This window comes from Gymnoscopelus microlampas, assembly GCF_963454915.1.
Source record: "Gymnoscopelus microlampas genome assembly, chromosome: 24".
In the NCBI taxonomy this organism is placed as follows: domain Eukaryota; kingdom Metazoa; phylum Chordata; class Actinopteri; order Myctophiformes; family Myctophidae; genus Gymnoscopelus; species Gymnoscopelus microlampas.
The window spans coordinates 35626037-35636673 of NC_139961.1; the positions used below are offsets into that span (position 1 = coordinate 35626037).

The window sequence follows — 10637 nt, forward strand, 5'->3', positions numbered from 1 at the left end:
GTCAAATTTGGAATAAGGTTAGGTTTTGGCACCGTTTTACTAAGCTTACGTTTGGGAATACCAGGTCGCCACCTGTTCCGAGGTCGCTGGAATTACCCCGGGGCGACGTGTTTTGGGGCGAGTGTTTTGTTATTCGTATCAGAGTACAGTACACCTCCCAACCAATAGGGTCGCGCAGTTGAAGGCATTGGGGGAAATACGGAGAAATGGCCACCGATCGGATTAAAATGCTTTTTATTGAACAATACGGAAGATGCAGGTACTTCTGATTGGCAGAACATAATTGCAACATCCGTGGCCATGGGGTAAGCACTTTATATTTGAAATATGAACGTTTATGTAGATGTACGGGCCCTAAATGGAGAAAGCGCAAACACCAGGTTGAAGTTCACTATGACAGTCATTGGCTTTCATGGCAGATTGGCAGTCATGGCTTTGACTTTTACAGGGGCCAGTTTCGAATTGGCATTGCAGCTACCTGTAAGTGCACTTTTAGAGAGGTTTTGAAGGAGAGTAGGAATTTACACTCCTTTACGACTGTTGGTAGGGCGTTCCACATTTTTGTGGCATGAGCAGCAGGAGAACGAATTCCCATATGCGGGTGGACTGACACATGATGATGATAGTCTCCTGTATGTAGGTGTCAAACTTTTTAATGTCTAGGACTGCTAAATTGATATGGATTTGGCTGCGGCCCCTCATCTGAAAACATTTTGTAACAGGGACCCCCATAAGAGAATATTTGTGTTGTTGTTGTTGTTGTTGTTGTTATTATTATTTAGTGTATGTATTTATTTATTTTTTGCTGGGGAACCTCAGGAACCCACTCAAGGACCCCTGGGGGTCCCCGGACCCCACTTTGAGGAACAGTGATGTAGTGTACACTGTACATAGAAGCCAGCTGTAAATATGACAAGCATCAGTCTACGCTGCCGTGTCAATAGTGGAGTACTAGTAGTCTAACTCTACCTTTACTTTACTTTAGGATTTCTTTAAAAGTTTATACTTCTACTCAACGCATACATATCAGAGGTAAATACTGTACTTTTTACCCCACTACAATTATTTGACATCTGTAGTTACTAGTTAGTTACTATACAGATTTTAGGTTTATATTATATAACACAAATTATCAATTATTTATGATGTATTATTATAGGTTGAGCTAGCCAGCAGCATATGAGCTTTAATTAAAATCAGCCCCACCTACCTAGTTGCAACATTAAATGATGATCACATTAATGCATTACTACAATTAAATAATATGATTGTAAAATTTGTCATTCTGCTAAATCATAATTCTTTGGATTCCGGAATACTGTCTTCGTGGTGAGTGGTTGTTTGTTTAAACACCATTATGTGAGATTGTTTTGGGGCCAAGCCTTTTGTTTTTTATACACAACTGCAGTGCAGTGACATCTACTACTAAGTTTAAATAGGCTCTATGCACAGCAGCCATATATGAAGGAAATTGGGCTCTTCCTTACTTCCTTCCCAGGTGGTAAATGGTAAATGGTAAATGGTGCATTTATATAGCGCTTCTATCCGAAGCGCTTTACATTGATTGTGCCATTAACCCATTCACACACACATTCATACACCGATGGAGGAGGAAACCATGCAAGGCACCAACCTGCTCATCGGGAGCAATTAGGGGTTCAGCGTCTTGCTCAAGGATACTTCTAGACTAGGTCAGTTTTCCAAAAATCTTAACCCTGAAGGCAAATTGTTATGGCACACATGTTGTCTAGGGGTATTAAGGTGTGCTGAATCCAAATCTGCCGTGTGCCAAGCTCAAAAATGGCCGCTAAGCCCTCAAAATGGACCATTTAAAGATGGCGGCCACCACTATGCTGAAACATAATAAAACACTATATGTTTGATTAAACAAGGTAGAAAATAGACTGAAATGTCCTTTTTTATGTTTACATATATAGGGAATACAATGCAATATTCTGATTTAAGATAAATTGTGAAGGAACCACTTTTATATAATTCAAATTGTGAAAATTGGCCTCTTTGGTAATGAATAATGTTGTTGTTTTTTGGGGGGGGGGGGTGGTAATGAATAATTGCTTTAAGATGTATAATTGCCTTAATTTGTGTTTCTGACTTGTATTTGCTCAGTGTTCTGGCAGGTTTCTTGCAATTGCACGCTTCAATGCACTCCATGCGTACTTTCCTGCAGCCGCAGCGTTGGTTGAGACATCCCTTTGTGCAACTGCATGACGTGATCTCCCTGCATGCTTTTGGCATAGGTGGCAGGGAAGGCAGCCGTGGCACCAACTGACCATTTAGGTGCATCCATCCCATTTTGGTCACTGGAGGAAGACCAGGATGTGGCAAGTGAGCTTGGTTCCAGACAAGAGCTTGATAGTGGGAACTCATGATATGAAACTGCTGCATCTGAGATTGGTGGCAGAGTCTCTTGTGCACGACCTATACAACACAACTTGACTCTTGCTTCATTGCATGTATCAACCGTATATCTTACAGATGAATTTCTCTGTTGACCTCGCTATGTCTACTGTGAGAGGGCCTTTTCCAAGCCCAATGAGACCTGTGTGATGTTGCTGGAACACCTGCCAGGCTGTTTTCTGTTTTCTGAACTATGACATGCTGTCACCAACACTGTCACAGCCAGTGACAGCATGGAAGGCAAGTAGTGTGTCAACTTGATCAGCAGAAAGCAACATGCAAAGTTCATGTACTGGAAGATACTTCGGCGCCTTTGATGTCCCAGCTTTCATGTAGAGACACTTACATTGCACATCTGTATCACATGCTGACACAACTAGTGTTTCCATTTGAGCATGGATGCAATGCAAAATCAGTTGTGTGTCAGCTTCCTCATGGTCAGCACTTAGAGAAGAGACTTCAAGATCTGGATCCGATGACAAATCCTTCGGCAAACCCCCCTGATACAACTTAGATTATTAGGGCTGTGTTTAATCAGATGGTTTGAAAGCAATTGAGCAAGGTCTGCTTTATTTTCCTCAAGTGCCATGAAGCTAGACCAGTCTGGTGGAAGAGGAACTGACTTGTTCTCTATTTTACAACGTATTGGTCGGTGGCGGTGCTTGCGTTTAATCCTTGTGCCTGCTTTGATCGTTTCCTCTTGATACCTGTTAAAGACTAACATCAATCCTCTGGCAGTTTTCTCCCATTCTAAACACAGCTCCAGCAAACATGTTGGCATATTCACCAAATGTTCCAGGTTGCTTTCCTAGTGCCATCACGAGTGCTTGGCCATCAATGAGCAGTCAGCTGGAATCATCAAGTGTAACTTTTGCAGGGGTTTGGACTTGTTCTGTCAGTATGTTTACTAGCACAGATTTGTTTGTGGAATGTAGACTACCATTAGTTGTGGCCAAAGGTAGTGGGATGGTCATAAGTTCATGCGTAAGGATGTTTTCAAGGTTTACCTGGCGCCCTGCTCTGTAAGCAGTAATGAGCCTTTGTAGAATGTTCCTATCCACTTTGATAGTGTTTTGCTTTCCCTTGGAAAGTTGCACAACTTCATATAAAGAAGCAAATGTCTTGGCCTTATTCTTTCGAATAGGTGGTTTCAGAGCCAGGTGCTGGTCACTATCTGGAGGCTCACACAGGCGTTTCTCGAAAAAGACTTTCATTTGTACTTGTCCAAGTTCTTCTGCATTAAGCAGAGATTCCTGAATCTCAGATGTGACTACATCCTTGTTGATCATGTTTTTCAATGTGTCGCCACCATCTTGAAACACATGCTGTTTCAATGACACAACTATTCTGCCTTCATCAGAGTCGTCTTTTTCTTTTTTTTGTTTGTGCACTCATTGTGTGTGTACTCATCATCTTCATTGCCTGATGTCATTCCTAGCAAAGCTGTTGTCTGATAAACTATGTGTGTCCTCAGATTATATGACAATGTCCATCTACTCAGTGCAGACCCTATTCTGGTAATACCTACTAAGCCTCCACTCTTCTTTCCTGTAGCATTTAGCCATTCTCTACTTTGGTCCGCTGAGCAAGGTGTTTGTGGCTGATATTTGAGTTAGGCCATCACTTTATACCACAGGCTTGCAATATGCTCTTTCAGCAGTTTCTTCACAAGTATTATGGACTTGGTTACCTTTATATAATGACACATTTATGTACATCATTATTGGGAACATTTATTGGTGAATAATATTCACCAATAAATGACAATTTTCACAATATATGAGTTTTAAGCAGTTTCCTCACACTTGATTTCAAATCAAAATATTTAATTGGATTCCTCATAAATGAAAAACAAAAAAAAAAAAAATCAATCAAGTTTCTACCTTGTTTAGTCAAAAAGCTGTTTTGTAATATATTCCAGCATAGTGGCGGCCGCCATCTTTAAATGGTCCATTTTGAGGGCTTAGCGGCCATTTTTGAGCTTGGCACACAGCAAATTTGGATTCAGCACACCTTAATATCCCTAAAAAACATGTGTGCCATAAATTAACACGATTTGCCTTCAGCACTTTAAATAAGCACATTTTCTGAAATCCTGCCTAGTCTATTCGACACTAACTCTAGAGGAGCACCCCAGCCCGGGATCGAACTGGGAACCTTGCGGTTTTCCAGTTCATTCTACCCGGTCACTCTACCCCTGAGCCACTGTCGGCCCTACAGGTGTCCACCAATGATACGAATCCAGGCTCTGTTCCATTTAATGTAGCACAGTGGTTCTCAAACTTTTACATTTCAAGGACCCCCATAACTCTGAGAACCAAATCCATTTGGTTCCATTTGTACACTCCCGTAAGAGGCCATTTAGAACCCCCTCAAGGAACCATGAGGCTCACTGGACCCCACTTTGAGACCTACTGGACTGGTGCAGCCGAGTGTTTCCATTGGGCCAACATGAACAATAACAGCACCCTGACTCTGTAACAGTGGTGGAAAAAGTATTACAATTCTTTACTAAAGTAAAAGTACCAATACTGCAATATAAAAATACTCTGTTACAAGTAAATGTCCAGAATAAAAAATGTACTTGAGTAAAAGTACAGAAGTATTGGTATCAAAATGTACTTAAAGTACCAAAAGTAAAAGTAGGCTACTAAATATTTGAAAATAGCCGATCTACAAGCTCACAATGCGTCGCGATGCGACGCATTGTGAGCTTGTAGATCTGCTATTTTCAAATAGCCTAGGTATAAAATAGGGCTAAAGTGGTTAATGTATGTTTCATTATATCATAATTTATATCTGAAAAGTAATCTGAGTTCCCAGAAGTTTTCGCCAGCTCTGGCGAGGAATCTGAAAAGTAACTAGTAACTAAAGTTTTCAAGTAAATGTAGAGGAGTAAAAGTACAATATTTGCCTCTGAGACGTAGTGGAGTAGAAGTAAAAGTATTGGAAATTGGAAATACTCAAATAAAGTACAAATACCTCAAAATTGTACTTAAGTAAATGTACTTTGTTACTTTCCACCACTGCTCTGTAACAGAGCCTTCAATTAGTATCATTGGTAACAACTGTGAAGGTCTTTACACTAGTTACTGCGCATAGAGCTTGTTGGCATGTCGTCGATTTCACCACTAGAGGGAACCAATGTATCAACGGCCTGACGCCCTGTGCTGGCTGGGGATGGAAACGTGTAGCGTAGCTGGAACAATGATGGAATGGATGGACAACACACATGTGGGCCCTTTGACCATTTGAACCGTTTTAGACCTTGTAAATGTGGGCAGTCTCACCCAGAAGAAGACCGACTCGGCCATAATCTGACAATAACCGGCCATGTGGTGTGTTTGCAATCATGATATTGATTTAAATTAGGCCCCATGTCGCACGTTATAATTCAGCTACGAGATCAGGCTAATGCAAGCAGAGAAAGCCAAGCCATACGGGCATTAACTAAGATGTAGGAGCGTGTAAGCTAACATGCTATAGTTATTAGGTTAGTATACGGTTTATTATAGCAAATCTGGGGGGGTTAATATGCCCTAAAGTGACGCGAATGGCCTCTGGGGCTATAGCCTTCCCCAAATGCATTTAGCCTGGGTTACAGATTTATAGGATATGTGGACCTATTTGAGGAATGGGAAGTTAATGTTCTTAAACGAGTTCTGGATGAATACAGTTGGCGTTTTCATGACTCACGTGTGTGTGTGTGTGCGTTTCAGTCGTCGTCGTGGGAACGCGAATTGGTCGCTCCGGTAGCCGGAACCCTCGCCCCAAAACACGCTCGCCCCCAGTGGTTCTTGTAATCTTGTATTTGTTTAGCTGAGGATAAGGTTAGGTTTTGGCACCGTTTTACTGAGGTTACTTTTAGGAATAAGGCTGGGTTTAAGTATAGTTTACTGAGGTTACGTTTAGGATTAAGGCTAGGTTTTAGGCATAGTTTACTGAGGTTACGTTTAGGAATACCAGGTGGCGACCGTTCCCGAGGTCGCCGGATTTCCCCCCGGGGGTGACTGTGTTTTGGGGCGAGCGTTTTGTTATTCGTGGCTCCGAGCTGGAGCGCGTCAATTGAGAAGCGCTACAACACCCCCATGCGTAAATGAGTCCACTGGATGTATGGTATGTAGGGCAGCAGGACGACTATCTATTCTATGATCACCCCCATTTGAGACAAACCGGCCGGTGGATGTGATGTGAGAGAAAGAAAAAAGAAAAAAGCATCATCATCCTCATTGCCAGCCAACAGTCTGACTGAAGACCAGGGACAATAGAGCAGCATCACGAATTCATTGTGAGACCAAGCGAAAGAGGGAAAAAATGGACATAACGGACCAAGGAGCTCAGATGGAGCCGCTATTACCAACGGTAAGAAACACTATGATCCCCAAAAACCATTGTGTTTTTCTGTACATTCATAATATAGGCTATCAGCCTGTTAGATTGATTGGCACACTTAACATGGGGGCTGCACGACTCAGTTAGGCTATAATGTTATTTATCTTAAGGATGAAACATAATAATGATTTATTTCAGTTTCCTACAATTTCATAATAGAAAATGCCCTATTTTAGCCTACATCAAAGGACGAGGATTCCCTTATGACCTATATTTTTGTTAGTTTTGGTTGTCTGCAGCGTGAGACCAATTAGAATGATGTCGTTCTCACCAAAACATGAACAATATTCTGTTTGATCAGTTGCATCAAGCGTCATAGAGTTTACAGCCTTTGCAGTAGGCTAGCCCAGTCTCAACCTGTGGGTCGGGACCTCCAGGGGGGTCCCCAGATGACAGTGAAGTGACGATTTAAGGACTTTCAATACCCTTTTAATACCTAAAAATGGCCAAATTGTCAAATAACATGAGAAAGAGGCAAAATATTGTGAAAATAGATGATGTGAGCTTGTAGATCTGCTATTTTCACAATATTTATCTGTGGAACGGAATCAAACAAAATGTAATGCCTCAACTCCTATATTCCAAGTGCTTATCAGGTTGGGCTGGGTCCCCAGTTCAAATATGATTATTTTGGGGGGGGTCCCCAGTTCAAATATGATTATTTTGGGGGTTCACAGCCTGAAAAGGTTGAGAACCACTGCAGTAGCCTATACACACATGCTCTCCTTCTGTATCGTTTATGGCCACCGTAGCCTAATTAATCACTCACGTTGGATGAAACATGTTACATGAACAGCCGCAATTGAAAACGGATTCATTTGATCCAAAATCCTATTAAATCCTACCTCATCGCCTCAACTGGATTGTATGGTGGAGCTATCATGCATCATCGACCCAATTTGTGATACACATGGCGAGACTGATCGCTGTCAAGCCATTCCTGTTGCTTAGCCTATACACTGCGGATCCACGACCATGATGTTTAACCTGCATAACCTGCAAGATTATTTTACAGTCAGTGTGTCAGTAAAACAGAATGGCATACAATACATTTAATCTCTGGATCATCCTAACATATACATATGCAGGCTTTTAATGCCTAATCTGTGGACTTTGATAGTTATGGGTCGGTGATGGGACACCAGTGGTTGATGACAATGTCCTGCATACCTAGTAGCCTACTTTTTGAATCACAGGATCACAGGATCACATCCTAATTTTGGGCATTTTTGAATGATGCTCCTTTTCTCTCATACAGTATTAGCAAACCAACACACTCTCACTCCCCAAACACGTTGTGTAGCCAGCCCGTCAGATGAAATCATCCTCCACTGACCCAGAAGGAGAGAACATGTAGTATCCATTAGGCTCAGCGCTGTGGGCCAACACTTACAGTATGTCTAGAGAGGGTGGTCACACCTCATAGTGAAGCCGCTCTTTTCGTTGACACGCCATGTCCAGAACACAGAACACTGAGATATGAGCCGAGTTCTGAGCCCCCTGTAGACTCTACGGTAAATAAGACAATTGATCGTTGAACCGTGCACCTCCTCTGTGTGGAGGCAGAGCCCACTTCTGTGGTCCCCCCTCTCCTTATTAGCATTCAGGTGAGGCAGTGCTGAGAGAAAGGAAATATAATATGCACCCTGGGTCCTTCTCTATGGCACGGAGGGAATCAGAGAGAGAAAGGAGAAATGGAGTATAATGTGAGCAATAGGAATGTTGCTCAGATACAAACATACATGTTTGACGGTAGATGTACAGTAATACCGTGGGGCTTGGCTCTCCCGGGACTGTGCTTGTGCAGCGAACGCCGGTCATACACGAGGAGAGGGATGGCTGTTCTCACTCTCATCTCCTCCCCACTCTGTGTCAATGCGGTGCGTTTCCTCTGCCGTAACTCACCGCTGCCCCCTCCTCCGCCCCCTTTCCTCCTGGATGCTGCTGCATCCTAATGCCGTTGCCATGGTTTTGCAGGGATGTGTATACTGTATATGAGCATGTGAGGTGTATACGTGGTGGTATGATGGGAATCAGCCAGGACAAAACAGGGTGGGCAGCCTATGGAAATCAGCACACAGGGGCGAAGAGTGGGCCTCGGTTCATTCCAAACAAGTTTCAGGTTGCCAGGGGTGGCTAAGGGAGTATGTTTGATGTACAAGCATCTTTACAAAGGCAGGAGGAGCCGTAGCTTTAGTATCCCGACTGTTTCGTTGCTAAATAATGCAGATGTATGCATTCAAAATGTGAATGAACTTAATTCTGCTTGCTGTGATCAGAACACATTCCACGCAGGAACGTAGACAACAAGGAACAAGGAAAATAAGACTGATTCCTTGCTCTTCTTTTGTGTTTTTACAGGATCAAAGTCCTCAGGAGAGCAAAGATGTGGTGAGTGTCTGTCTTTCACTTCGTTGAGCTGATGTTCGTGTTTAGAAAACAAAATAAAGTCACATGGCTTTTACCCAGCAATAATGTTTTTTGATTCATTAATCAGCTTGCCAAGCAGATGTGTGGTCTATTTTTACGAGACGTTTGTCATAGATATCACTATAAATCAATCTAGCGGCCACCAGAGTGCCTGTACATGTATGGAGAATGTAAATAGGATTTAAGTTGGAGTTTGGCTATCAGTGTGTATAAGATAGAGAGGAGAGTTTCAGGATAAGATTATATAAATTAAAGTGAAGTAGAAAGAACTGCATAATGTAACTGCACCAGCAAAAAAAATCCAGATTATTCATATAACTCTGAGAGGGTAATTATTATTATTATTATTGTTATTGTTATTAAGTTTTCTTTGCAGAGACTAACTTAATAGTTGTTAGCGGGCATCTTCTGTACAATGAACACATTATAGCTGTATTATTCAGATGAGAAGAGCTCATGAAGATGCGAATATGGATAGTAACAGTAGAAGAAAATTATAGAGAAGATATTTTTTATTTTATCCATTTAGTATTTTGCTCTGCTTCCTCCTCCCATTATAAAATGGAAAATGGACAAATAAATCAGTAGATGTACTTGTGGCCTACTGGCATTGTGCCAATTGCTTGGTTCAGTGGTTTGCGAGTAATGGACACACACCGGGGGGGTCCTCACATGATTTTTTGGGGGGGGTCCTTAGATGACAGTAAAGTGACAGTTTAATTACTTTTATTTGTTGTGGGCTTGTAGATTTACTATTTCACAATATTTATCTGTGGAACCGATACCCCAGGTCCCATATGATTATTTTGGGTGGTCGCGGCCTGAAAAGGTTGAGAACCAATGTTTTAGATAGCTAGACTCCTGCAGAGCCACAAGATGGGTTCTCCCTGTGGATCTCTGACATCATGTTGATGATGTCATATTGATGATATAAGTCTTGCCCAAATATGAAAGGATGGTGAGACGGTGAATCAGAGATTATGAATTCACAAAATGTGAAAAACCTTCAAACAAATATTCACAATATGTGAAACATACATATTTTATTCTTCCGTTGCTTACTGGAATTGTGGTGGAGCCCCCCCATGTCTCTATGTGCATGGTCCAGTTGTTTACAAGATTAGCCGTGGACACACACTTATTCATTTCTGTTTCCGCACAACATTGTAGCAGCATCAATCATAATAATAATAATAGTTAATAAAAACATACAGTATTTACAACAAGGAATATCAACAAAAAAATAATAATCAAGAACCGTTTGACCTTTGACCTATAGCATTTAAGGTGCTTGAAGGTGCTGTGTGCAAGGTTGTTACTTCGAAGTTGTGAACATCTATTTACACAGATTTATAATGTGGATTAGCTCTCTTGCTTGTTTGATAGTTACTGTACAT

At 41.7% G+C, this 10637-nt stretch overlaps 1 protein-coding gene across 3 annotated transcripts in view; it reads left to right on the plus strand.

The window, feature by feature from the left end:
• Window positions 1-6732: 6732 nt before the first annotated feature.
• Window positions 6733-10637, plus strand: part of LOC311040393 (sodium-driven chloride bicarbonate exchanger-like) — a gene marked incomplete at its 5' end in the record, with an annotated part of 80187 nt that continues 76282 nt past the window's right edge. For all 3 annotated transcript variants that reach the window (XM_084050648.1, XM_084050649.1, XM_084050650.1), the window contains 2 exons: window positions 6733-6780; window positions 9172-9201. In XM_084050648.1, the coding sequence (XP_083906774.1) occupies window positions 6733-6780; window positions 9172-9201 (78 nt within the window). The remainder of the gene's footprint in view (window positions 6781-9171; window positions 9202-10637) is intronic.